This window comes from Sciurus vulgaris (genome assembly GCF_902686455.1).
Source record: "Sciurus vulgaris genome assembly, chromosome: 5".
Classification (NCBI taxonomy): Eukaryota; Metazoa; Chordata; class Mammalia; order Rodentia; family Sciuridae; genus Sciurus; species Sciurus vulgaris.
The window spans coordinates 11,054,350-11,081,601 of record NC_136465.1 but is presented as its reverse complement, the minus strand read 5'-3'; the positions used below and the strand labels follow the sequence as shown (position 1 = coordinate 11,081,601).

At 51.3% G+C, this 27,252-nt stretch overlaps 1 protein-coding gene across 1 annotated transcript in view; it reads left to right on the top strand.

The window, feature by feature from the left end:
• The first annotated feature begins 3,619 nt into the window (after positions 1 to 3,619).
• Positions 3,620 to 27,252, top strand: part of DPYSL2 (dihydropyrimidinase like 2) — a 62,349-nt gene continuing 38,716 nt past the window's right edge. Inside the window, exons 1-3 of the mRNA XM_079143125.1 lie at positions 3,620 to 3,939; positions 7,197 to 7,285; positions 8,842 to 9,026. Coding sequence (XP_078999251.1) covers positions 3,901 to 3,939; positions 7,197 to 7,285; positions 8,842 to 9,026 — 313 coding nt within the window. The 5' untranslated portion in view covers positions 3,620 to 3,900. The remainder of the gene's footprint in view (positions 3,940 to 7,196; positions 7,286 to 8,841; positions 9,027 to 27,252) is intronic.

Genomic DNA, 27,252 nt, shown 5'->3' with positions numbered 1-27,252 from the left:
AGAATAAGAGTAGGAGATGAGGAACTTATGAACAAGTTCTCTGTGAGCTCAGACTTCAGAAGGAAGGAAAATGATGCTCACCTAGGTATGGTACAGCTGGCATTGCACTGTGTAGGTGGCATCACGGGACAAATGGTATAGCACAGGCATGCACAAAGAGTAATGGGAGAGGGGACAAAAGAGCACATTGCTTAGAAAGTTTTTAGAGATGACCCTCAACATTCAGTGGTTCATTTCAGAACTGGCTGCTCTACCTCTGTGTTAGCAGGCTTGGTGGCACTTGGCAGTTCAGTTACTTAAAGTGTGGGCAACTGTGCCTGCACTCAGGGTAATGAGCTTTGCTGTCCTAAGGTTCTCTTATAGTTTCAGGGGCTTGGGGAAGAGGAGCTGAGCTGCAGTAAGACCCAGCAAAGTAACCGTGCCAAAAGAAAGAGCTGATTTTGGGGGGATTTTTTTGACATCGAAACTCACCATGGTGGTGATGTGGAAGAACCTTTTGTCCTTGTCAAAGACATGACACTTACTTATGCACTAAATGCTGAGGACAACCCCTATGGACTGAGCAGAGTGTTGGTAAGTGGGAGAAAAGGGATGCAAAGCTCGTAACTTCTAGAGGCCACAATCTCATAGAAGAAATGGACAGTCACTGTGCACGCAAAGTGTGTCACATCAAGGTGATCACAGGAGGAGCGCTCCAGACTTTAGCTCTCCAGACTGAGGAAGATGCCACAGTCAGGTGACATTTAAGTTCAGTTTGAGAGTAGTGTCCCTGGAAAGGGGGAGGGAGAAAGGAAAAGAGGTGAGAGGTCTGCTGAGGCTGTCTGCAAGCACCTGCCAACCGGGTCAAGGTGGGTGTCCAGGGACCTGATATTAGGCTGTAGAGGTGAGGTCAGACTCTGACATGGCACTTGGTTGAGACTCCCCCTCTGTTCACAGACCCCATTGGGCCAGTTTTCCTTCCTCCAGGGCCCCAGATTGTCTGGGGGGTGTTCCATCTAATTGTCTCACTCTTTACCGCTCCTTACCCTTTCTTCATGCCGGTGGAGTTTGGGGAGGCAGGAGGTTGGGAAGGGGTTGCGAAATGCGAAATAGGAGACCTTCATTGCTGTTTCCCATTTGGCATGTATTTCATATTTATATGAAAAATATAGATTATATTTATATTCAAATATTAGGTTCCCAGATAATGATTTGTAGCTTCACCAGAAATTTTCATTTTTTTTTTCTAAAGAGAGACTTTTTTTAAAAAAAGTAGGTTAAAGTAACAAATCAATTAGTGTAGAGTGGGTGGACATTTCTCCCCCCATCTTTTTTTACTTTTCTTCATGGCACTGGGCAGTGAGTATGGTAAGAAATGCAGATTACAGTCAGTTATTCTCGTTGGTCAATTAAAACTATTCCTTGGGTAACTTCTATGTGCCAAATACTCTCTGAGGTTCCAGTCAGAGCAGACAATCAATTTAAACCTTACATTTCTGGATATTTATGGTTAGAAATGTCAATTATTATTGACTGGAAACCTTATATCAATGACTACAGAGATAAGATTGACGCAAATAAGTCTGAGAAAAGCTCATGGGAGCTTTTTATTACAAAACAAAACATTCCATGGCAAACTGGTAAATAACAAGATATATTTAAACCCATTAAGATGAAACTAGGAGCAAGGAAATATAACAAGAATATAAACAAACAGTATAATTAAGAGTCATTTTGTTTCAAATTAATTTGAACCTCGTTATTTACTTGCTTGCCAAGTGGTTATTTTTCTTGGGGATTTCATAAGACCCTACTCCACACACCCCTACCTACTCCACGCTGGAACCTATGGTGGCATTCCTTGGTAGGAAGGCATATTTTGTCTTCTGAGACAGTCCTTTGACACCAACATTTGGGGACATCAGCCCACTTTGCTCCTGCATATCACATAGTTGTAGGGGGAATTGCTTCTATTGAACTTGAATGAATTTCCACAGTCCCCTTCTGGGACTTTTGAGGGGGAAAGAAATGGTGAATTTTATATCTCTGAGTCTAGGAAGACCGACAGGTGCAAAGACCCTGGGACATAGGGCCCACGCTAACCCTGGGATTAGCCTGCATTTATCCAGCTAATCTCTCCTAAGCAGGTGTGAGCCAATTAAATAGATTCCATGTCGCTTGCTGGCCTAGATTATGTAGGAGTTGCATTTATTGTGGCCTCAAGCAGAGAAACCCCAAAGTCCGATGTTTGTCATTGTACCTGCCTGGGGAACCTTCAAAGGAGTGGCCTGGGAAGACTGCCTGGGACTCACTGGACCAGCTCTTTTCTTACCCAGGGATTCTGAAGTTAGAGCATCACAGCAGAGCTAAGGGCTCCTTGGTCTGTTCAATAGCTAGGGTCACGCAGAGACCTTGAATAACATTTAGGTGCGACTCGACTCCGACTGGGGATTCAGGGCTTTTGTGTTTTTAACTCATTTTTAACTCTGAGACTAGAGGTTTTCTCCATGGCTGTTTCCCCTTCCTTTGGGATATCAGCTCTCTTTTTTGTTCCTCTTGCTTCTTTCGGGCGCTGGACTCCCAGCAGCTTTTCCTCCACAGATCCGTAGGCACCAGCGAAACACGCCCCTGGCTCAACTTCCCCAGGGGCTCCAGGTGGGCGTGGCCATTAAAGAGGGCACAGGGCCCTAACTGGCCATTTATGCTTTCACAGACTGTGGCCTGTTGGCACAAAAGCCTGGTCGGGTGGGGCCTCCCGTGCCCCGCGGACCGCGGCCTTCCCGGATGCCGCCTTCCCTCCTCCGGGCCGCCGCGCTGCCCTGGGGCTTTCCTCCCAGGTCCCGGCAACAGACGCTTGCGGCCGGCGCCGCCGCAGGCCAGAGTCCGCCTTGGCAGGCCCACCTCCCGCCCGCGCCACAGCGCGCCCCGGAGCGCCATCGGCCCTGTGGCTCGGGCCGCAGCAGCCCGCATCCAGCGGCCGCTCGGGGGCTGGAGGCGACGGGCGTGGCCGGCGGCGAGCCTGTCGCCTGCTTCCTTTCCCTGCACTCGCCGCCGCCTCAATTCCCCAGCCGGCTGCTGGGCGGAGGCCGAGCAAGCCGTGCGCGAGGCAGGGCGGGGGAGGCCCGGCGCCCCTCCCGGTCCGCGCGGCGCCGGCCGGCGGTGCAGTCGCGCGCTCGCCGCCAGCGAAGCCATTGGCTCGGCGCAGTCACCCCACGCGGGCTGCAGCGGCGGCCTCCGCGGATTGGCGCGCGGGCGGGCGTGTGCGTGCCGCCCGGGCTGCACTGAAGCCCCTCCATCTAGGGGTTGCGCCCCCTCCCCCCGTTCGAAATGACCACCCCTCCATTGTCCCTGCGTTGCAGATGCTGCATCTGGGGCTGCTGCCAGCCCCAGTCCCGGCTGCCCAGGCCCAAAGAAAGGGCGCCAAAGGCGCGCTCCCCGCTCGGGCGCACGCACCGACCGCCGCCCTCGACGGCACACTGCAGCATTTCGCGCTCCGGCGCCGCGCCCCTCCCCGCTTACCCTCATTTACATATCCCACGATTGTGACCAATCAGTGAGCGTCTCTCTCGAAGCGGATGGCTTTTGCCTGAGAGGAAAGGGAGTGGCTGGCGGCGCATGCGCCGCGGTGGCTGACTTGAACCGAGGCTTTTATTGCTGTAGTTTATTTCCACCCCCCTTCCCTCCTGTTCTCTCTCTCCCTCTCTCTTTCTTTTTTTCCGCCCTAGCTGGGGCTGTGTTGGAGGAGAGGAAGAAAGAGCAACAGAGGATTGTATTTGTCCCTTACGTTCCTGAAAATTGCTCCCAGCAAGACCACCTAAACGGTTGTACCTTCTTCAATTCTGCAAAAAGTACGAAGTCCCCTTCCCAGCAATTTTTGCTTTAAAGCAGCCCTTTTGAAATTAATTTTTTTCCAGGAGAGAGATGTCTTATCAGGGGAAGAAAAATATTCCACGCATCACGGTGAGTTGGGTACTTGGAAAATGTGCGTTGGGCAATCTTTTGTGGCAGTGAACATCTAAGGAATTTTTTAGAAGAGGGAGATGGAGGGGGACCCAACTTTTAAAAAAATTTCAGTTGCTAACGAAGGCGATGGTGGGGATGGTGGTGGTGGGATGTGCAATAATAAAGACTTATTAGGCACGTAGTTTGCAAGGCATTAAAATAGGAGCGTGAGTACATGGAGATGGCCTTAGGTAGCGCGCCAGATCCGCTGTATCCTTTTATTGTCAGCCGGAGATGCTGCAGCGCTGGCCTGCGGGGTGTAAGCAAATGGATGCCAGATTGAATATGCATGGTCGAAGCTCGATATTGTTCTCCCGGCTGCGTGCTGCGAGGCCGGACTCCAGGAGCAGCGATGGGGAGCTGGGGAAATGGATCCTCCCTCCCTGTGTCTTCCGCCCCCACCATAAAGGGCTTTCTGGAGCCTTCCTCCGGCTCCTTGGAAGAAGGAACGGGTTTCAACCCGAAAGCGTAGTGACAGCAGAGGGATGCTGAAAAGGGCAGGGTGTACCGGAATGATGTGGAAACGGGCAGGAACCCGAGCACAGGGATGAGCAGGCGAGGAGGGCGGGGGCCCGGGCCAGGGCTTTTTGTTGACTGGGGACAGGTTTTTGGTAGCCGCTTGGTTTTCTCGCGCTCTGGTTTGAGGCTCGCTTTCTTGCGTCTTTGCTGCCTCTTCCGCCACCAGGGACGCGTCCGTGTCGGCGCATACAAAGCGGGCTGGGAGGGTGGGCGCTGGGGACAGCGGCGAGCCGGGCTCGGAGAGGTAATGGCGCTGCGCGACGCGCGGAGCAGATGGCCCGGCCGGCCCCAGGCAGACAATGATCACGGCGGCCCGAGGTGTGGGCGCTGTTCTGGGGCCTTGGTTCGTACATCACCGGAAAACATCCGTGCCGTGAATTCACGATGCTTCAGGGCTGAGCACCGGGTCTTGCGCCCACCCTGTCTCCATCTTTTCCTGGAAAAATCTCCCCGGTCCTTGTTGTCTGCATCCTCGAATGAAATCCCAGGGAGGGGGGAAAGCCAGGGAAATTCATTGTTACATAAGGCTGTGCAATCGCAGATGGCCAGCTGATTCCCGGGTAGAACCCAAGGCCGACACAGACACTAGAATCCTTCAAACAGCCAAGAGGTGTTTTAGGGCCGAATCTGAGGGTGTGTTTTCGCTGTGGATGTCCCTTTGGCCCTGGGCACCCCAGCTTCCTCTCCATGCACAAGGACACACCCATCCGCAGGAGAGATGTGGGAACAAATGCGCAGGGGAGGGGTCGTGCGCTCGAGATTTTCTAGAATGAGCTGGGTTGTTATACAACGAAGGTGAGTTGTAGTTTTTTCCTGAAGGCAAAAGACCCCATGTCCCGCGCATGTGGCACCCAACGTTATATGTTCTCTGCTGGAGGAAGGAGTCTGGGGAGCTGGGGAGTGGGGGGCGGGGAGCAGATTTGCCTCAACCTCTGATGATTTGTTGTCTTCTTGAAGAAGGCAGTTTCATTTCGTATTGATGTTTTGGGGAGAAAATATAGGCAATCAAGATGATTTTTAAAAGTACGACCCCGCCACCCTTTAAAAAATTTGGTTGCATTCTCCTAGAACTTATAGCATGTTTTCCCTCCCTCCATCACCGCGGCCAGCCTCTTACGTAAGAAGCCTTCTAGAAGGCACTGGAGTGAACAGGGCTGTGATATGTCGCTTTTTTTTTTTTTTTTTTTGGCATGATGTTGGCTGGGGAATTCGTGGCTATGGCAGGAACAGGTAGGGCAGTGACTAAGGGGCAGGTGGTGAAAGGCGGGACTTCTCCTAGCCTCCCAGGCAGTGGAAGCTCCGGGAGAGGAGGGAACAATATAGGCTTAACTTCTCTCAGCCTCAGTTTCCCTGTCACATGAAAATAGAATCTTGTTCCATCATGTTCTGAGGCTCCAACCGCCTGATGTTCAGGAAGGATTTGTAGAGGTATTTACATTTACCATATACAGGTTCAGGAATTGTCAACTGTTTCCATTTGACTTCCCAGTATCTACAGCAGGACGAAAGACCCTGCAGTATTCAGAATGAAAATCATTTTGTTTTTCAGCATGTCAGAGAAACAAATATTTTCTAAACCTGGTGTGTGTGCAATGACATGTAAATGTATCTTTTCCCTTACTCTCTAGCAACTTACATATATTAAAGATTTTCTGTAATTTCCTTTTCCTGGTAGCTACTAAATGTAGACGGCACTTGCTCTGAGTATTGTTTTGTAGCTTAGTTTTGGGTTAACCCTTGTCAAGATGAATGCTGTCCTTTGAGGTGTGTTGCTTATTAAAAAGGTAATATATGGCTCAGCTTGTAAAGCTTGAATCCAGAAGGAAATAAAATAGTGTGTATTCCCTGAATATACCACTTCACATTCCATTCCCTCAACGGGATTTGGGCTAGCCATGAGGCATAATGTGGCATTTTGTTATATTCTCGGACCTCCCATGCCACACATCCTTTATTTTTTTGCACAAATATCACCAGTTAAAATAGAAGTGCATTAGTAATCTGTAATGGTGTTAGATTTTAAAATTTGCCATCTCATCTGCTTTATCATAAAACTTTACCTTTTTCTTAACTACATAGTGAAAATGGTGTAATTTCTGTAGTCCCTCCCCTCTCTGCTATGCTTGCTGTGATTTGCCTCAAAAATAAATGCAAATATTACTGAATTGAAACCTTGTTATGGTTGGACAGGGTGTGTTTGTATAGGGTATCCCCTGACAACAGACTTTTGGTCACTTTTCCCCGACACAGACCTTGCCAAGACTTTCCTACATGTGGGTGTGTTTCTTTCTTTCTCTTTTTTTCTTTATTTCTTTCCTTTTTTTTTTTTTTTTTTTTTTTTTTAAATGAGGTTTAGCTAAAAGTCATTTAAAAAGTATTGTCTTCATTATCTGGGATGTCACTGCTCTTTGATGCCCTCTCCCCCACCTCCCTTTTTCTTTTGTTTTCAGGTTTAAGGTCTAATTGAAGGAGATGGTTGGTTTTTCTACAATAAGCTTTGCCAGTATGTTCTGGCTCGTTGGGTGATAAATCGTTTGCCACGTACAGGTTCCCCTTTGTCACCAGAGCTTTCTAAAGTTGGCTCATTTGAGTATCACTTCTGAATAGTAAAAATGTGTCCTGTATTCATTTAACTTAGTACCTGTGTTCCCAGAAGGTTGTTTATGTGTTGTGACCTTACTACCTTTCTGTTTCAGAGTGATCGACTTCTGATCAAAGGAGGTAAAATTGTTAATGATGATCAGTCGTTCTATGCAGACATATACATGGAAGATGGGTTGATCAAGTAAGTGTAACTCATTGTTGTGTAGAGACATCTCTCTATAGACCTCCCGTTGTTCCCATGCTTTGGCTGCCCTTCCCACTTGAAGTGTAAGGACTCAAAGAGTGACCAACTTAGTATCTATTTTAAGTTCCATTTTGATTAGTGGTAATTAATGAATTTGAGCATTCAAAATATCTTCTTGTTGCCTGCTCAGATATTGGTTTAGGATACGCTGGCCATGTAAAGGGTGTCCTAGAACAGAGCTGTTTGGAATGGATAATCGGGGCACAGGTGTGGAGGACGAGCCTCTCACAAGGCAGGCACATCTGCTCCCTTAATCAGGAGTTCAAGTTGGAGGGGCCACAGGACACCAAGTTAATTACCAAGTGCCACAGACAAATTACTCCCTAATCCTGGGGGGATTTGAGTTTTCATTCTCTAAGTGGCAACTGGCACAAATAAGGCTGCCCTTCGTGTGTTGTGTATTATGTCACGCAGGAGAAACAACTCATAAGCAGTTATGAGTTTGGGTATTTCTGGACTCTGGAGGGATAAATGATTGGAGTGCATACCAGTGTCCTCATACCCTTTCTACTGGGACAGCTCACAGGCTCTGGAGATATAGCACATCTGCTTAAAGACAAACACTGCAGCGAGTGACATCTTTTAAATAAGCAGCATTCATCAAGCACTAGCAGCAGACCAGCCAGAGGACTGGAAACCTGGACTGAAGCTCATGCCCTGATTTATGAACCTAAAATAGGTTTTAGCATTTCCACATTTAATGTTTTCTCCATGTGTTTCTTGTGACAGTCTCAGCTCTGGGCTCTCAAATGCTGTGACTGTCTTGTTCCGTCTCCGCTCCCAATTATAAGAGAGCGTGATCTGGCCTGGCAGAGGGACACTGGCCTGGAAGGGAGTAGCCCTGAGTGCTATTTTTAGTCATCACTCATTTGTCTTAGAACTTTATCCACTAATTTTGAAGATAGTAGAAAGATATCGTAAAAATATTTTCTTAAAAATTGGAAATGAATCTTGTCCCCACATGATGATATTTGTTTTCCTGCCTTTATTATCTGAATCGCTCAGCACCTGTTTCCACATTTTAAAATCGCTGCAGTTATAGTGCTCATTTTTTTTTTTTTTTTTGTTCCATCTCCACCCTCCTACCTCTGTTTTTTCTCTTTTAAAAAGGATATGGTAAAAATAAATGTCTGGAAAATGTAGTCAGGTCTGAAGCAAATTGCTACTGGATAATTAGCTCAATGGTGTGTGTTACAAGAAAGTCAGATGACATATAAATACCTTGGGGTCTTGTTACCATTTGACCTTGGTAGTTTCTGATAGCTAACGTGTGAATTGGGCCTCTGGTGCCTTATGTGAATTTTGTTTTCTGGTTTACTTTGCAGCACCCTGTGCTGGTGAGGGATGTGGGGAGGTCAGGTGATAAATGAAAAGAATCTGAAAAGTCCCCAGTCCCCTTCGGAGGATAGTTTAGAGCTTAGTGAAGATAGCTGTCAGATCTTATTTGAATCCACATTTACTGACCATCCTGACCACCAACCCTGTTTATTTAGGCAAATAGGAGAAAACCTGATCGTGCCAGGAGGGGTGAAGACCATTGAAGCACATTCCAGAATGGTGATCCCTGGAGGAATTGATGTCCACACTCGTTTCCAGATGCCTGACCAGGGAATGACGTCTGCTGATGACTTCTTCCAGGGCACCAAGGCGGCCCTGGCCGGGGGAACCACCATGATCAGTAAGAAGCTCCCACTCCGTCCCTGTAGCACCACCCTTAGAACCGTAAGGAAGCAAATGAGTCTGTGTTGCTGCTTCTTCCTTTGAGAAGCCAAGGAACGGGCGGCAGTTAGGCCTCCTATGGAAGGGTCAGGTGGGCTCGCCTCTGTCTTAGTTCCTTGCTCTGGTTTTCTGTGGAACTTGGTGTTCTCCAGTTGAATTTGAGCATCTGGTCCTGAGGAATTTTGGTAGGAAGAGAAGAATCGCTTCTTGATTTCTCTACTTGGGGACTTTTGTCTTATTTGACCCCCAAATGTGATTTGGTTGTGAGAGTGCAGTGTTTGAAGTCATCTTCAAAGCTATCGATTTTACTCGTAAGTATTTGATTTTGATTTAAAAAAAAAAATTCCTGAGCTAGGGTTGTGGCTCAGTGGTAGAGTGCTTGCCTAGCATGTGTGAGGCACTGGGTTTGATTCTCAGCACCACATATAAGTAAGTAAAATAAAGGTCCATTGATAATTAAAAAAAAAAAAAAATTCCTAAAGGTGCATCTTCATGGAATAAGAATGGGGTTCAGCAAATAAAATATCCAGCCAGGAACCTCTATTCCATTGATGTGAAAACCAAATGGGGTGAATACTTTCTAGCTTGGGTTGGACATAAAGAATTAGGCAGCCCTGCTTGGGGGAGGAGCCACAGATACTACCTGCCCTTTAGATATGAAAACTGCTGGTGCCCACAGCCAGGTGACCCTTGTGTTGCTCAGAGGACTTTGCATTTTTGGTTCAGCGAAACCCAAAGTGTATTTACTGGAAGCAGCATTGTTGCTCAGAGTTTGCTTGTGAACAAACAGATTCCATGTCTTTTTGCAAAAGCTGTTTTTGTTTTGAGGGGGTAGGCAAGCTGCCTGGTGGCCCATCAGATACATATTTCAGAAAATAGATTTTTATCCAAGAGTGAAAGTCAACACACTTCCTGTCTTGTATGAGAAGCCACTAGTCTGGTTCAAAACAGGGTCAGAGCAGAAAGAATGTCACCACTGAGGGAAGCTGGATTTTGTATCTTTGAGTGATGATCTCTTTTACCTGTGGCTCCGGGGTCTGTCTGGATGCTTCTTTTCCATCTCTCCTGAGCTGGAGGGGCATTGCCTTGCTGCCCCCTCCTGGTTGAAATTTCCCTGCATTTTAAATTGCACACTCAGTCCCCGTCTTTGGCTCTGAAGCATCGGGACAGTTCTCTCCTGTTCTGCCTTCCTCCTAACCCGAGACGGCCTCCAAGGTCGAGGCTCACTACTTCTGCCTAGCTCCAGGCCTTGCCTCCAGCTGGTGGGTGCCCTCCTCTGGGGGGCCCTTTGTGTACACCCCAAGACTTGGGCCAGTGAGGGGGGCTGCTGCTTGTGTGGCTCAGGATGCTCTTGACTGAGCGGGCCTTTACTCCCAGCCTCCAGGGCGATCTGGAATCTCGCCTGAGCTGGGAGGAGCACAGACCACTTTAGTGTCCGCCCGGAAGGGCCAAGTCACGGTGGTGATCTGCCTCACTTCTGAGTGCAGATGTTGGTCAATAAGCCGTACGTCATATTTTTTGAGTGAGGGTTGGTGACGACTGTGGTTGAGGAATTGCCTTGTAGGAGTCCTCCGGGGGAGACATGTCCCCAGCTGGAAGTCAGCAGTCTGGTTCCCTTCTAGTGCTACCTCACTGTGTGACCTTGCACAGGTCACCTCACTTCTCTGTGCCTTAGTGGCTCATCTGCCTGAGGAAGGATTTGTTGACCTGGAAGTCCTATCCAGCTCCCCCGTTTGGTCAGGCACCGAGCTCAGTGAGAGATTTTGCCCTTAACCAAATGCACTTTTCTTGGCAGATACAGAAAGGCCCGTTACTTGAGAGACCCCATCAGTCTGTTTTCTTCTCTCCTACCTTCCTGCATGTGTCTCCTCATGCCTTGCACTTGGCCATGCTTTGGCCCCTTGCTCTGCTTCTTGTCCCTCCCTGCCTGTCTTCCCCCGCCACAGGGGCACTTCCCTGTTGGCTGCCCCCCAGCTTCTCTGTGGCCTTCTCCCTCAGTGGCCTGGGCTTCTTTCCATTCATCCAGGTGGGCATCCTTCTGGGCAGTAATGAGAGGCCTCTCATTCCAGGGCACCTGGAATAGTCAGCAGATGGCCCTGTGGGCAGATGGTCAGGGGAGCGAGTGACAAGTCCAACCCGCTGCTCGGCCTGCTTGCGTGGGACGCGAAGGCGTTGAACTGATGGTTCCAGGGTGACATGAGCTCCGCTAAAGGGCCCGGGGTTTGAGCGAACCTCAAAGAATGAACGTGCTCAGAGCTGCCACCCTGAATTGTCGTCACAATGAGTGCTCAGAGCTGCCGCACCCCAAACTCCATTGCTTTTGTGGCCTGTGAAAAGTTATCCGCTGTGTGGGATTTCCACCAGCCCGCCTTTCCCTGGAGGGGAGGCGTGTTTGTACAGATGAGGAAATTGGGATTTTTCCCCTTTCTCTGCTTTCTGTTCATGCTTTCCGTGTTGCCTCTCGTGAGTGAGCGGCCTGTGCTTGCCTCACAGAGGAGGCCTTGCAAGAGCACCTGTTCAGTGCCGCTTGGTTGGTACGTAGAACCCGCTTCCTCAGTGAGGCTGCGGCTCCTTGGATGCCTGTTGAAGTCAGGAAGAAATGCCCAGGAGTTTTGGACAGATCCACGTGCAGACTCGACGTGCCCACGGCTGTTGCACAGCAAAGCAGTAGGAGGAAGTTGGTCGCAAGACCAGCCGCGCCATCTCCTTCTCATCTTCCTTCTCCAGGCCTCGTCTCCTGCCCTGGCCAGTGTGTTTTCTCCTGTCCCTTTGCGGGCTGTGTGTTTCCCAGGTCACAGGCCCCAGAGGCTCCATTTCTGACTGCCATGGTATTGCCCTCTGAGGAAAATGAAGCCAGATGTGCCCAGTTTAAAAAAGGTGACATGTCAGCAGCAGAAAATAATATTATTGCCATCAGGCAGAGCCTGCTGCGCAGCACTGCACAGTGGGGTCTTTGCGAGGGCCCTGGCGCAGGGCAGGGGATGCCCTTCACCTTTCTGTGGGTGGGTGGAGCCCAGACACAGCTTGCAGGTGGCATCCAGACTGGCCACACAGGTGGCCGGGATGTTGCTTGGGGAAGTGCCGTGGACTCTCCATAGGCTTCATGGTCATCAGAGTTGTTAGGACCCCAGAGCCCCCAGGAAGCAGGTGGGAATAGTTACTTCCATTCTGCAGAGGGGAAGACTGAGGCCAGAAGTAAGGACACTACTGTTGACACGTTCCCTCTGCATTGGGGCAGGTGGCAGGCATGGTGCACACCTGCAGCCCTGGCCCCATCACTGCTCGCTGTGCCACCTTGACCTCAGTTACCTCATCTCTGAAATGGGGACAGTTGTCACAAAGACGGACCGTGGCCGTGTTAGCATGGCCCATGGCCTGTAGGCACCACTGAGAAGTGGCAGTCATTGTCATTCCATCTCTCTGCAGCCCCATCTCTATGACCTATCAGAGCTCTAGTCTCATGACAGAGCCAGAGAAAAGAGGCTGCAGCCGCCGGGGCCCTGGCCTGAGCAGTCACAGAGAACGGGTTGTCCAGGAGTGGTCAGTGTGCTGGGTGTGTCCCCTGGGGCTTCACCCTAAGAGATTCTGCTTCCTGAGTCCTGCCTGACCTACTGAAGCAGCAGATTTGCTGGTGGGACCTGTGGATCTGTATTGTAGTCTGGCATTTGTCTGAAGCACCCGGGGCACCGTTTGAAAGGACAGTAGATCCTTGGTCAGTACAGGACAATTTGGGAGGAGACTCACTGTGGCTTTCTTTTGCCTGTTCTTTTCCCTGATGTCTCAGTCCAGGTCCTGCCAGTTCTTTTAAGATGTGGCAGAGGGTACACGCCTGTCTGGTCCTTGAAGGAGATGACATTTAGCTCAAGTTCAGAACAATTTTGGGTACATCGTGGCCAGATCCTGTGCTAATGTAAAGAATATAAAGAATGGGATAGAGTGGTCCCTGGGTGTCTGGGGAACTGATTCCAGGACCTTGCGGGTACCAGAGTCTTAGGATGCTCAAGTCCCTAATAAGAAGGCCTGGTAGTTGCATAGAACCTGCCCACATCCCCCTGTGTGCTTGAAATCATCCCTAGACTATATGCTTGGGCCTCCTGCACGTCCTACTGTGTTCTTCAGGGAATAATGACAAGTTCAGCACAGAGGCAGGTTTTTAAATGTATCTGATCCATGTTTAGTCGACCCTGGACACAGAACCCACGGATGCCGAGGGCCGACTGTGGCTCCCGGAAGTCTGTGCAGATCTCTGCACCCTGGCTCTCCAAGGATCAGGAGCACCGCTCAGAATGTCATTTCTGCCGACCTGAACTCCTGGCTGCTCCTAGAGGCATGGGGTCCAGGCACAGATACCCAGGGGGACCTCCTTGCCTTACTGTAGAGGCGGAGGGTCTCGATGACGATGGGGTGAGGAGGTGCTGTTGCCGCAGGGCTGGGAGGCCCCACCCTGAGCTCTAGACTGGTCACTTCTCTGTGCAGCTGCCTCGAGCACCTCCATTCACCTGTCCCCAGGCAGGCTCGCCCTCTTCTATTCCTCTGTGGTGCTATCAGCCTCCAGTCCTGGGGTGCGTTGCCATGTCATGCTGGCTCCCACCCCGGAGCCACCCTGGAGCCTTGGCTTGTTTGTGCCTGGTCAAGCGGGTCTTGTCCCCGGGTTGTCTCTTGCACCTATTCCTGGGCACCCACCGTTTCTGCCCTTTGCCTCCCACTGGTGTTCTGCCCTGACCCTGGGGCAGTCTCTGCCTCTGTGGCAGGCTGGGCCCTGTCTCTGCTGAGCTCATTCTTCCTTCTTCCTCTGAAACCTTCAGTGGCTCTCTCTTGCTTGAAGGCTGCAGCCCAGTGTCAGAGCCCCGCTGACATAGCCCAGTGCTGGGGTCCTGCCTTGGCTTATGTCAGCTCAGCCAGGAATGCTGTTGACTTTTCTGCCCTGTCTTTATTACCCGGGAAGCTCAGTGTGGGTGCTCCCTGTGGGCTCCTTCTTAGCCTTCTTCCTGGGACTCCCCTGCTGCATTGCACCTGGGTGGACACGGACTTTTTTTTATGCTGGGCGTTGAATGCAGGGCTCCTTATGACTGAGCTACATCCCAAGTCTTATTATTTCTTCTTTCTTTTTTTGAGTCAGTCTCACTAAGTTGTTCAGGGTCTTACTAAGTTGCACAGGCTGGCCTTGAACTTGCGATCCTCATGCCTCAGTCCCAAATCACTGGGTTACCGGCATGTACCATTGTGCCTGGCAGACACTGGGCTTTATCCCCTGGCCCTTGGGGTCAGTCGGGCCATGTTTTGTTTTTGTGTTCCCCACTCCCCGAGCAGTGCCTCAGTGCTGGGAGGCATCCACGGATACCCGGCTTGAGTGCATGAATCCTCCCATGAGTCTCGGTTTCCTGTTCGGCTGGGTGATGCCAGGAGACGAGCATCGTGGGAAGGGAAGGAGGCGCATGTTTCTGACGCTAACAGTGTTCAAGTCGTCGGAAGTGGCTGCTCCCTCAGCAGTGTCCCCTTTCGCCACAGCCGCCTAGTCCTGCGGTCAGCTCCATCAGCACTTTGGGGAGGGAGACAGAAGGGGAAGCCCAGAGCCCAGGCCTCTGCCTGGTTGGGACGAGCAGCCCCTCTCTCTGAACCGTTCTTGCAGAAGCGCTGGCTCTAGCCGTCGGCTCTCACCCTGATCCTCCTAGCGGGAGCCTTGCTCTCTGGGGCAGCTTTGGCTGGAGAAGTCACATGGCCCAGCACCCTTGTGGACTCAGCAGTCCTTCCCAGAAACGCTTTGGGCTGGGCCAGCTCTTTCTGTGAACCTCGCCGGTAGAGGCAGGAGGCCTGGGAGGAGGCGACGTGGCTCAGGGCTCCACTGCGGTGCATCTACTGCTTGTCATTTTTCCATCCATGTGGCGTCTGGGATTGCTCCCTGTCGGTGACAGGCACACATGTGTGAACTGAACACACACACACTATAATATGAATGCATCTGTAATTGATACTTTGATTATTCCCTTTCCAGCTCTCATTTGACTAGGGTTAGAAAGTGTTTACAAAAACACCCAACCACATCAGACTAAGTCTTCGAAGTCCAGGACCAAAGTTGTCCCCACAAATCTGCCTGTGGTCTGGCGATTAGAAAGCCACGTTATCCGATGGGCTGTCGGTGTGGGCTCTTCCTCTCGCCTCCCCAAGCCCTGCGTGGATGAGGTACCGTGTTTTGCCTGAGTGAACCCCATGGGGCTGGACCTGCTCAGGTGTCCTTTGTGACTCTCAGTCCCGAATGCCTAGACTGGAAGATTCCGTCCATTCCCTGGCATAGTTTGGGCTGAGTACTGGGTACCAGTACGTGGTGGTGGGCATCGTGGAGGAAAGGGAAGTAGCACATGCTGTACAAAATGCTTTTCTCACGAAGGGGGTTGTTGTGTTGGGCTTGACTGGCCAACTGGGAAGGTCAGCGGGCATTTCCAGGGGCATTGTGACTCTCTAGACCCTAATTCCCGGTCATCACGGCAGTTCCCATAGTCCACAGGTCCTTGTCTGGACCCTGGTCCCGAGAGCTGGCAGGACAGCCGTGGAAGTCAGGCCAGCTCATGAAGAGGATAGCCCTCTCTCTTGAGACGTCTGTGTCCTCCCTGGCCCCTCTTCTCCCTGACCCTGCTTGTGGGATTTGCACACAGAGCTGGAGAATCTCGGCTCTCAGATGTTTTCGGAGCCTTTTCTCTGGTTCTCCCGAGAGTAGGGTATTCAGATTATTGGGAATTCCGCCTCGATCCTGTTGGCCAGAATGGCAGCTCCGGCCAGGAGTGGCGGTGGGGGAGTGGACATCAGACTATAGCAAGTCCTTCCTAACCTCTGGATCTGAGGGACAGGCTTCCAGTGACCAGCAGCCCAGACTCAGGGTTCCTCATTGCTAGACGAGGGTTCCCATGACCTCTGGAGTCCTAGGTGCCCACATCCTGCGACCTGGCCGAGTGAGCTGGCATAGACCTCCAGAGGCAGAGCCTGTGCTCCCTCATGTTTACGTGGCTCTGGTGTGCGTGGGAGCTGGCCATGCTGGTGGCCTGACAGGCCACTGAGTGAGTCTGACAAGAGCCCTGCTGGCCTTCACCCTGCCCTGGGGCAGCCCTTCTCCTGCAGTCGGCCACGGCGCCCTCCTGCTGATGCCTGGGACTGATGGCAGCAGAGTTGCTGGTTGGAAGGATGGGTGGTGGCAGCTGTGGGGGACCTGGGTCCTTGCCCGCCTTCCCCTTCTGACTGGGGAATCCTGGGGCTTGAGGAGTGTGGTAGGAAACCGCCACTTTCCCTCGCTGCCTTTCTCCCTCGCTTACCTTCCCTCTGAAGCTTGGCAGTGCCCCTGGCCCTGGGCAACCCTGCTTAGTCACCCAAGAAAACTCCTCACTCCTCCGAGTTCCCAGCCGGTTCCTTCAGCGTCCCTCCTTCTGTTCAAGACAGGAACTGGGCTGCAGCACCCATTTAATTTCCCCTAAGTTTGGCCATTTTGCTTTTCACAGGAAAGCCCTGGGCATTTGGCCTTCCTGGAAAACATTAATGGGACCCAGTGTTCAAGAGGGAAGAGGGGGTGTCCCAGGGCGTGGTGGGCACTTCTGACCTTCCATGGCTCTGGCCCTAAATCCTCCATGAAGGGCCTTTGTCCCTCTTCCCTCCTTTCCTCTTCGAGCAGACCTCTCTCTTCTTAAGAGATGACCACTTCTTTCTCTGGGTTTGAGGGCCCTGCCTCTAACTTGCTGCTATTGTTGGGTGAAGCCATGTGCTCAAATTCCTTGCTTTGAGCCGGCCTCCACTGCCTTGGTTAATGATAAAGGGGGATTACAGCGAGTAGACATTAGAGTTCTTTCTGGTTAACCCATTTGGGAGGCAGCTTTCTTTGAATGTGAGTAAATGTTTCCCTAATGATAGAGAGGATCAGCTAGGGGCTGGGTCGCGGTGGCCAAGGCTCCTCTCCAGCGAAGGGACCTTTGCAATGAGCTTGAGCACTCATTAAAATGCTGGCTGCACCTTAAAACCCTGGGGAGTTTTAACGAAATACGGAGACCAGAGCTTAATTGTTCTGGGGGGCTGGTATTGGTAGTTTTGAAAGCTTCCAGGTGACAGCCGCGGTTATGAACCATAAATCCAAGAGCGTGGTCCAACAGTTGAACTTCTGGCAAAACTGAAAAGTGTTTGCCAAGGTTTTCCAAAATCGGGTGGTGCTCTCTGCTCCCTGACCCCTGCTCTGTCCTGTCCTCTTTGCGATGGAAGGAGGATCCCACTGTAGGAATAGGCCTGGTGGTGGGGTGAGGAGAGAGTGGAGCGGGACCCTGCAGCGGTCCCAGCCCTGCGGGCCACCTGCTGTGCTGTCTTTAGGTTGAATCAGTAATGCTTGTGACCTAATCTCCCTCTAATGATAGGCCAGGACTGGATTCCTTCCTTGTGGGGAGCCTGTGAGGAAGAAATTAAAAGATGCTGGTAATAACACGGCATGGTGGACTCTCAGGCGACCACGCAGATCTTCTGCCCCAGCTCCTTTCTTGCAGCAGGGTGGAATTCATCAGACCTCGCACGCTTGGGGGTGGGGGGGGTTCACCAGCAACAGAGCACGATGGGGTGGGAGAGCTCCAGGAAGCAGATTGAATACCAGTTTTCCTCTCTAGTACTTTCTGTTTGAGAGTGAGCATGCTAATGTATTTCTAGATGGCAATTTCCACATCTATAAAAGGGAGATAATAAGATGTATTTCTTAGGGTTATGTACAAAGTCAATGAGTTTTTTTTTTTTGCACATACTATTTAAAAATGTTTGTTGTGACACTTTTGGTACATGTGTGACTCTTATCTGTCTTATCTACTCTGTTGATCATCTATCTATACTGTCTTAGTTTGGGCAATTATAACCAAACAGTATACACAATGTGGCTTTTAAACAATAGAAACTTATTTCTCATGATTCTGGGTACCAGGAATTTCCAGGATCAAGGCACCTGCAGATTCAATATCCGGTGAAGGATCACTTTCTGGTTCATAGGCTCCTGTCTTATCACTGTGTCCTCACAAGGTAGAAGGGCTGAAGGTTTCTCTTGTGCCTTTCAAGTGCACTAACCCCCTTCACAGGGTCACCTCCCTCCTGACCTAAGCCTCTTCCAAGGGCTCCACCTCCTGACACCATCATTGTTGGGGCTAGAACTTCAACAGGAGACCCAACATTCAGACCATTGCTCACTCCATTATCTGTCTGTCTGTCTTATCAGTCATCTAATCATATATCCACTACCTACATATCAAATTTGTATCTATTACCTGTCATCTCCATTTAATCGGCTATATAGCTAATCTGGCTAGTAGCTGTTTATCTCCTCTCGTGTGATCTGTCTGATCTGTATCTGTCAATCATCCATTCATCTCTCCTGTACTGAGGATGCAGTTGCACATTGTCTGGTTTCAGATGGGCTACATCACCTTACTGTTACTTGATGAGATCAGAAAGAGAATTCAAGGCTTATTAATCTTCATGTGGATGTAAAGGAGTCTGTATTTGGAACACAGCTGGAAAAACAATCTGCATATAAGAAACCCTCTCTGGTCAACGGATGTAGCTCAGTGGTAGAGCACTTGCCTCGCAGGCACGAGGCCCTGGGTTCCACCCCAGCACTGCAAAAATAAATAAGTACACAAATAAATGAGTGTCCTCTCAGAGGCTAAGCGGGGTTTTTATACCAAAAAAAAGGGCTTCTCACTTTTTTCCCCCTTCAGATAATCTCGGGAGAATTTGAGGCCTAGATTTTTCAATGACACATCTGGTCCCACAGATGTAAAGCAATGCCACCAGGAAACAGCTCCTCAAGTCAGTCACTATTAGATCCGAATTCTCAGCCTTCTTGGGAGTTGTCGGAAACCAGCCTCAGGGTTGCTCACTGTGCTGTGGACCCCCAGAGGGAGCCCCTCGTTTTTCCTGGCGGATGCCCTCAGGGGCTGGGAGGGGGTTCCGTCTCTCTTGCACCTGCATGATCCCCCTCCCACTGTCCTGCAGCTTGCTGACAGGGCTCTGGGTTTTTCCTCCGGCTGTACTGGTGACAAATTCCTCCCCATAGGCACTTTGGTTAAGGAAGCAGTTAGTCATACAGGGCCCAACACATGGGGAAGTAGGCTTGGGAGAGGCCTGCTTGTTGGCAGAGGGCTGTCCCCTTTGGGTGGCATCATGAGCTGTGTCTTCCTGTTTTATGGCATAAAATCAATGGAGCACACGGACCCCTGGAAGATCAAAGCACTGGTCCTGCCCCTTCAGTGGCGCGTCCTGGTAGACAAGCCGCTCCCCTCTTCTTTTTTGGTAAGCGGGCACGTCCCTCGCTTCTTTCCTTTAGCTGGGAGTCTTGATCATCTTGCTTTATTTATGTTGTGTCTTTGCTCATTAGCAGATACAAATCACAGGGCATAAAAAAGCAGACAGACCAGACCCATTGTGGGAGGAAGGAGAGAGTTCAGTTAAGAAGCCCTCTCTTAACTGTCGCAGGGGGTTGACAGGTACTTCAGAACCACACTCCGGGCCCAGTGGAGGGGACTTAGCTTCTTGGAAAAATGCAACTTTTGCTTCAGAGTTTTAAATGGAAACTCGATAGAAAGCCACAGTTGGGGCCAGTATTGGGGGTGTATTGGAAGTCATTTTACATGGTTAGATGGGGCTTGACCCCTGTTCATAGGCTGAACATTTAAGTTATTGTCCAAATGAATGTACTTATAGTCTACTAATAATGACCTGGGATGGTAGTGCAAACCAGGCACATCCAGGCACACCCAGACTCTACCGCTAGGGCTCCCATCAGGTTCTCTTGTTCTTGCTGAGCTCTGAAAGGCAGTGGCTTTGTAGTTGCCTTCTGGACTCCTCCACAGACGTGCCAGGAGTTGAGGGCAGCATTCCGTCCTTGCATGATTCCGTTCCTTTCACACGAGGCAGTGAGAAGAAACCGTGGTGACTTGGGGGAGCAGATAATCAACGTTCATTGGTCATCTGGGCCATGCATGTTCTGTGCAAGCCATTTCTGATCCTTCCATTAGCCATGAAGATTGAGGGGCAGGTCCTCTTGCTAGAAACGAAGAAACAGGAGCCTTGAGAAGCCAGGGGACTTAGTTGAACCCTCAGAGCTTGCAAGCATGAGGACTGGCTTGCTTGCTTTCTTTTTTTTGGTACTGGAATTGAACTCAAGGGCACTTGACCACTGAGCCACATCCCCAGCCCTATTTTGTATTTTATTTAGAGACGGGGCCTCACTGAGTTGCTTAGCGCTTCACTTTTGCTGAGGCTGGCTTTGAACACATGATCCTCCTGTCTCGGCTTCCCGGACCGCTGGAATTACAGGCGTACGCCTTGCGCCCAGGGAGGACTGGGTTTCTGATCTAAGCTCTATGCCAGTGGCACAGAATCAAAAAGCAATGTTTGCTCTTTAACATGTAAACGTACTCATGAATGCCAGCCTGTACCCAGCACCTTGTGGGTGCTTTCCAGAAATCTCAGACGCACACCTTGAGTCAGCCTTCAGGCTACTTGTCCATCTCCAGCAATGGGAAGATTCTGGTATTCAAGATTTCTCCTGCCCTTTGGTCCAACCATCACTTAAATGTCCCTCTTCTGTAGTACAGAGGGGGAAATGGCCAGGTACCATACATCTGCCACGAAGCAGGAGGCTGCACCCCAGTGGGGGTCTACCGAGTACCTCTGATGTCCCAGCAGAAGCCTGGCTCCATGACCTAGATTTCCCCTGCATCCCAGGAGGTGCTTGGAGAGTCCGTGGAGGAGTAACTGATGCTCTGCACTCACCCGCTGAACTTGATCCCTTCTGGGAGGCCCGAGTCCCTTTCCGTGCAGGGCCAGACTGAGCCGGTTTCTGTGCTGCGGGCTGCTCCCTGGGACTCTGGTCCTCCTGGGTTCTTCTTGCCTCATTTCTCTGAGTCACACCGGCATGGCCCTCTGTGAGGTTCATCGGCTCGGCTCTTCCTGGGTGGGGCCGGGGGACACCCCAGGCACACGACACAGAGGAAGCGGACAGCGTCTCAGGGTGGGGTCTGCTGCCCTAGCATCCTCTGTGGGATGCTCCAGGCTTCCTCTAGGGAAGCGTGAGGTGAGATGGAAAGAACTTGAGGCCCCGCTTCCCTGAGGACACTTCTGTGTGGAGCTGGGAATCAGGAGACCTGAGCTCTGGTCTTGACCCTGCTGCTCCTTAGCTCAGGCAGGTTGCCCCACGTCTGTCCTGGTTTCTCAACTGTCTGGAACTTTTCTGGCCTTCAGGGTTGCTGTTGGGGTTCAGGGGATGGTGGATAGGACTGAACATACGCAGGTACCCACGTGGGACGGTGGCCCGTCAGCCCCGCTTCGCTTCTGACAGTCCAAGCTCTTCACAGGGACTGGGCTTCCGGGATGTTGAAGGACACGTTTGCTTGTGGGGATTGACTTGGCGGCTCCTTTATTTCAACATTCGCCTCTTTTTTACCCTCTGTCCTTGAGAATCAGTCAGAATGGGCAGCATCGCTCTGAAAAGGCTTGGTTGATGGTAGAGTTCCAGGGTCACGTCCTCTACCGCCGCTGCGTTTCTTGTCAAGAGTGTTCATCTGGGGGCTGGGGCTGGGGCTCAGCGGTACAGCGCTTGCCTAGCACGTATGAGGCACTGGGTTTGATCCTCAGTACCACAGAAAAATAAATGAATAAAGGTATTGTGTCCTACAACTAAAAAGAAAACAAAAATGTTTGATTCTGCGTATTGAAGAGTTCTTGTGTTACTTCACTTTCTGTTGCTATAACTGGCTGCCATAGGCTCGGTAATTTATAAAGAAGAGAGGTTTACTTGGCTCAGAGGTTCTGGAGGCTGGGAAGTTGAGTGTGGGGCTGGCATCTGGTGAGGGCCTCAAGCTGTGTCATAACATGGTGAAGGGTGTCACGTGGTGAGACAGAGCAAGTGTGCTAGCTAGGTTCTCTCCTCATCTAGCCAGTAATGCCATCACAGGGCCATCCTCAAGGCCTAACCCTAGTGGCCTCCTAAAGGCCCCACCTGCAGACACTGTTAACACATGCATTCAGAGGTTCAGTTTCGGGGGCTCTGTGAACTTTGGGGCACACATTTAAGCCCTAGCAGTTCTTCCTCTGCTCCCCATGAAATCAATTTCCACCTTATTTGGAAGAGGTGGATTTGCCATGCTGAGTTTTAGAATGTGGTGTTGGCAGGAAGCATCCCAGGATAGCCACATGCCACCCCCTGGGCGCGTCCTCCCTTGCTGGGCACGGCCTCCTGCTTATGGGAGATCCTAGGCATCTGGTCACTTCCTCCCTTTCCGGTTAAGAACAGGACTTTAACTGTGACTGGCCTGGAGTGTGGGCTGAAGCCTCAGGGCAGCATCCTGCTGCCCCCAGGGATGGAGCAGCCTCACGCCAGGGCTGAATCCGGACTTGGGCCTCGTGGGTTACAGTCTCCTTGTTTCCCAGGGGCGTGGTCTCTGGTTAGGACCAAGGCCACCCTGTGTCCTTCTTCCTATGACCTGCCTTCATGTCAGTGCCCATGCCGCCCCTGGGCATTCAGCTGGTACCTGCAGCGGGTGCCCTCAGGGCCGAGGAAGCTTGTTCACTGTGCAAACGCTCATTTCCAGGAAGCAGCCCCCTTTCTGAGGGAGGCCAGAAAGGTGTTCTGACCCTCCTGGTGCTGAAATGTGGGCCGAGGTGCTGAGGAAGTGGCTTCCATCTGCAGCAGGTAGAAAGTTCTGGCAGCTCTGTGTGTTTACATGTGAATTTCCTTTATGTCTTGATTCTGAGAGGGTTCGATGGTCTAGAAGCTACAGAACATTCCTGCTTCTGACCCAGCCCCCTTCTCCAGGTCTCCCTGACAGTCATAGGTGGCCTCTGGTGACGGATAGGTGCTCTGAGTGTGGCCGTGTCCCTTGTTGCTCTCCTACTTCCTGTCTGAGCTGGGCTTCTTCCTTCTTCTCCTCTCCGAGGCGCTTTGCGGTAGATGGGGTGCTCTGGCTTCTCCCTGTGAGCTCTAGAAGGGATTTTCTATGAAAGAAAAGATGCTGAGAAGAGTCTTGTCTGTTAGGGTTTCTAGCTCCCTCTCCCTCTCTTTTCTTTCTGTGTTGGATTATACAAACTCTTTTGATACTTTTAGCATTGGTTTTCAAACTTGAGATATGATTTGTATTATTGTAAAATTCACTCTTTCTAAAGTGGTTCTCACCATATGTACAGCCATTGCTACTCTGTAACTTCAGAATATTCTTGCCACCTGCTGTGTATCAACTGTGTCCCCTAAAGTTCCCATGTAGGAAACTTAGTCCCCAGGGCAACAGTGTGGAGAAGTGGGACCTTACAGAGGTGGGGAGGTGCCAGGGGCTCTGCCCTTCTGAGCGGGTTAATGCCGTTGACCTCAGAAGCGGGCCAGTTGTTGCAATAGGGGTCCCGCATCCTGCCTCCTCTCCCGCACATGTGTGCTCCTTTCCTCCATGTTCCACCTTAGAATGATGCAGCAAGAAGGCTGCTACATGCAGGCTGTTGACCTTGAACTCCCCATCCTCCAGGACTGTGAGAAATAGATTTCTGTTCTTTATAAGTCACCTAGTCTCAGGTATTCTGTTATAGTAGCACAAAACAGGCTAAGACACATCCAAAACAGGAACCCCATAGCGATTAGCAGCTCCTCATTCCCCCAGCCCCAGACCCTGAACACTGCTAATCTATTTTCTATCTGTATAGATTTGCTTTTTCTGGACATTTCCTATAAATAGGCTTTTGCACCTGGTTCTTTCCTTTAGCATATTGTCGTGGAGGCTCATCTGCAGTGGAATGTGTATCAGTCTTTTAATCCTTTTCTTGGCTGAGTGACAGAACTTTGTCTGGATATACCGTCTTTTTCTATCTGTTCATCATTGGTGGCGTTTGTTGTTTCCACTTCTTGGCTGTTGTGAAAGGAATAATGTACATTTGTGGTCAGTTTTTTACGTGGACGTAGGTCTTTCTGTCTCTTGGGAAAGTACCCAGGAGTGGAATTGCTGGGTCACATGGGGGCTCTTGTTCAAAGGGACCTGCAGACTGTTTCCCAAAGGGGTTGCGCCGTTTCCGTTCCCACCAGCAGAGTGAGCGAGCCCTGATGTCTCCCCTCTCCCCACCTCACCTCACCGCCATCATCTTGAGAGCAGCCATGGCAGGGGGTGGGAGGTGGCCTCTCACGGTGCTGTTGCGTTTGGCTATAGTTGGAAGCCACTTGCCAAGACAGATGTCTCGAGGTCAGGGCGCCCCACCGTGGGGCTCTCTGCTCCCGTCTCAGGGTCCCTGGGATCCTCTTTCTGGGGTTCACTGGGTATAGCTGGCTGCATGGTGGCACCACCTCTCCAGGTTTGCTCTCGTGCCCTGGTGTGGCCCAGCGTGAGGCCTGTTTTGCTGATTTTTGTGCCCGTCCTGCCTTCTGCTCCTGGCGAGTGGGCTGGTAGGTGGCTGTGCTGGGGAGGCTGTGCCGCGGCCTCTTCCCCCAGCTCCCCTCTCACACAGCTCTTCTGTAGCCTGGAGCTACCCTCGACCATGACCTTCCATTCCTGCCTCAGATGGAGGTCCCCTCCAGAGGCCAGCACGGGCAGAGTCAATTCCTTCGCCTTTTGCAGTTTAGAGGGCCTCTCTTGGGGCTGCTCGCGGCTTACCTGCATTCTGTGTGGAGAGATGGGGTGGGAAATGTCCCCTGTGGTATGCCAAGGGGCTCACCTGAGACCACCCAGTTAATAAGATGCCAAGTAAGGACTTGAAGCCTGATGACTTGGCTTGCTGGCCAGCAGTGGTCCCTCTTGGCTTGTCACTGGGTGCTCCACCATCAGCATCACTATGGGCATGAGGCACAGTTCCAGTGTGTGTCGATTTGACACACCCCTGCCTTCCTGTGTTTCTTGATGGGCGCGACCCTGCGGAGAGCACTTGCTGGACGTGGAGGCCGATGGAGGGCTGACGAGGGGAGAGGATGTGGTCCCCTGCACGATACCATGGCAGCCATTGCTTTTGTTTAAACAAAGCACATTAGTGCTGTGGTTTCCACTGCTTAGGAGACCCTGTGCATTGTTTGTTCATTCATCTGTCCGTCCATTCGGCTGACTTTTATCAGGCCAAGCGGCTGGACCTAGTCTGGGCATTAGAAGTACAGATAACGTCCCTGTTTGCGAAGAATTTGCTATCTCCCGGGGAGTTCCACAGAGAAATTGTTAAAATGGAATACTGTGTGCTGGAGGAAGGTTCAGGAGAGGAGAGAAGCTGCCCCAGAGAGTCAGGGAGGCCTGGCCCAGCAGGCCCAGGGTGAGCCAGCACCTGACGCCTGGCTTGGATTTGGCCCCCGGGGTCTGACTGTGAGTTGCCAAGAGAAGGGGGTGGACACCCAGAAGGGACGCGTGCAAGGCAGGGTAGGGCACGTGGAATTCGATGAGAGTTTGGTATGTTTTAGAATTTACCAGTAAATCAGTATTTAAAAAAAAAAAAGCCTGGTGAAGGGATTGGGGGGCGCGGGTAGGAGTGGGGAGGCGAGCTGGTGGAGCCGTGGCTTCGGGGAGGCTGGTTCCCTGGTGCGGAGCTGGGACTGGCCCCACTCTTCCCAGTGTCCAGCTCTTCTTGCTTTCTCGCAGATTGCCATGTCCACTCCTCAGAAGGCCGGCCTGCCGAGGGCGTTGGGTGTGGCCCCGCAGGCTGGGGGAGATGCTGCCGGCGGCCAGGGCAGAGGACTTCCCACTGGAGTTCCCGGAGGCCCTGGGGGACTTGGACAGTAAGGCCTTTGTTGTGCAAGGGCAGATCTGCAGACTGAGCCCCAGGCAGGGGACTTTCTGGGGAGGTAGGGCTTGGCCTGTCCCTGGAGCTCTGGATGCAGCCATGTGATGTTCCCTGCTTACTCCGAGGGGGCGAGCTGTTTCCCATTGTTCTGAGCCACGGCGTCCACTGACGTGGTCACACACGACAGAGCAACCTTTCCACCCGTCTTCGGTGTGCAGTTCAGTGGCTTTTTCACACTCACATTATTGTGCCACCAGCACCACCTTCCACCCACAACCTTTCTCAGATCCAAACTGAAGGTCTGTCCCCCTCAGACGGCTCCCTATTCCCTTCCTCCGAGGCCCCAGCCCTGAGCCCACAGCCCCGGCACCCGCCATGCTGCTTTGATGCTGTGAACATCGGGACGTCACAGAAGTGAGACCTGCTTGTCCTGTGGTGCCAGCTTATTTCACTTGGCTGACATCCTCACGCTTCGTCCATGTCACAGCACAGGTCAGAACTTCCCTCCTGTTAAAAACGGGGTGATCTTGCACTGCGTGTGCACGCCAATTTGTTTGTGCATACTTGGACTCCATCTTTTGGTAACATTGGAGAAACACCACTGTGAGCATGGGTGTGCAAATATCTGCTTGTGTCGCTGCTTCCCCGCCTCTGGGTTCCCATCCAGAAGTGGAATCGCTGGTCGCGGTGATTCTGAGCCACGGTTTCCCGGTGTGTAATGTGATTTCAGTTGCTGTGCAGCTTAAAGTGGAGAGCATATACAAGGTCATTGAGTGTGTGCCTGACACATAGTCGCTGTTAAGTCCTTTCCCTAAAAGCCCTTTCCACCTTCTTCTGGAAAACTCAGTCTTTAAAACAAAAGCTTTTTAAACTGGCCTCCGGCCCCCAGCCCCGGTACTGGGCATTGAACACAGGGGCGCTCTACTGCTGAGTTACATCCCTACCCTTTTTATTTTTTATTTCAGACAGGGTCTTGCTCAGTTGCCCAGGCTGGCCTTGAACTTGGGGTCCTCCTGCCTCAGCCCCTTGAGGAGCTGGGATTTGGGTGTGTGCACTCGGCCACTTTTGACTTTTGTTTTTGCTTTGGGAAAAATGTTTTTTATTTATTTATTTTATTTATTAATTTATTTTTTAAATAGAGCTTAATGGTTGTACAGAATAGTTGGGTTCATCCCATGGAAATCGATTTCAGCTCATGATCCAGTGGTGCCTGGTTCTTCCTCGAGGAGGGAACCAGCCAGGAGTCGAAGCCCTTCCCCATGAGTCAGCGTTCTGTTCTGCGTCTGTCGCATGCTGCGCTCAGCTCCAAAGCTGGGCTGAGCCCCATGGGTGTTCTCTCGCTGTGCGTAGGTTTGTCTCCGTCTGCCCTTCTCTGCCTCTGTCCTTGCTGCCCTCTCTTATGATGTGCATGCACCTGGTGTGGTGGCCGGCCCCTCATTTAAGTTCATCTT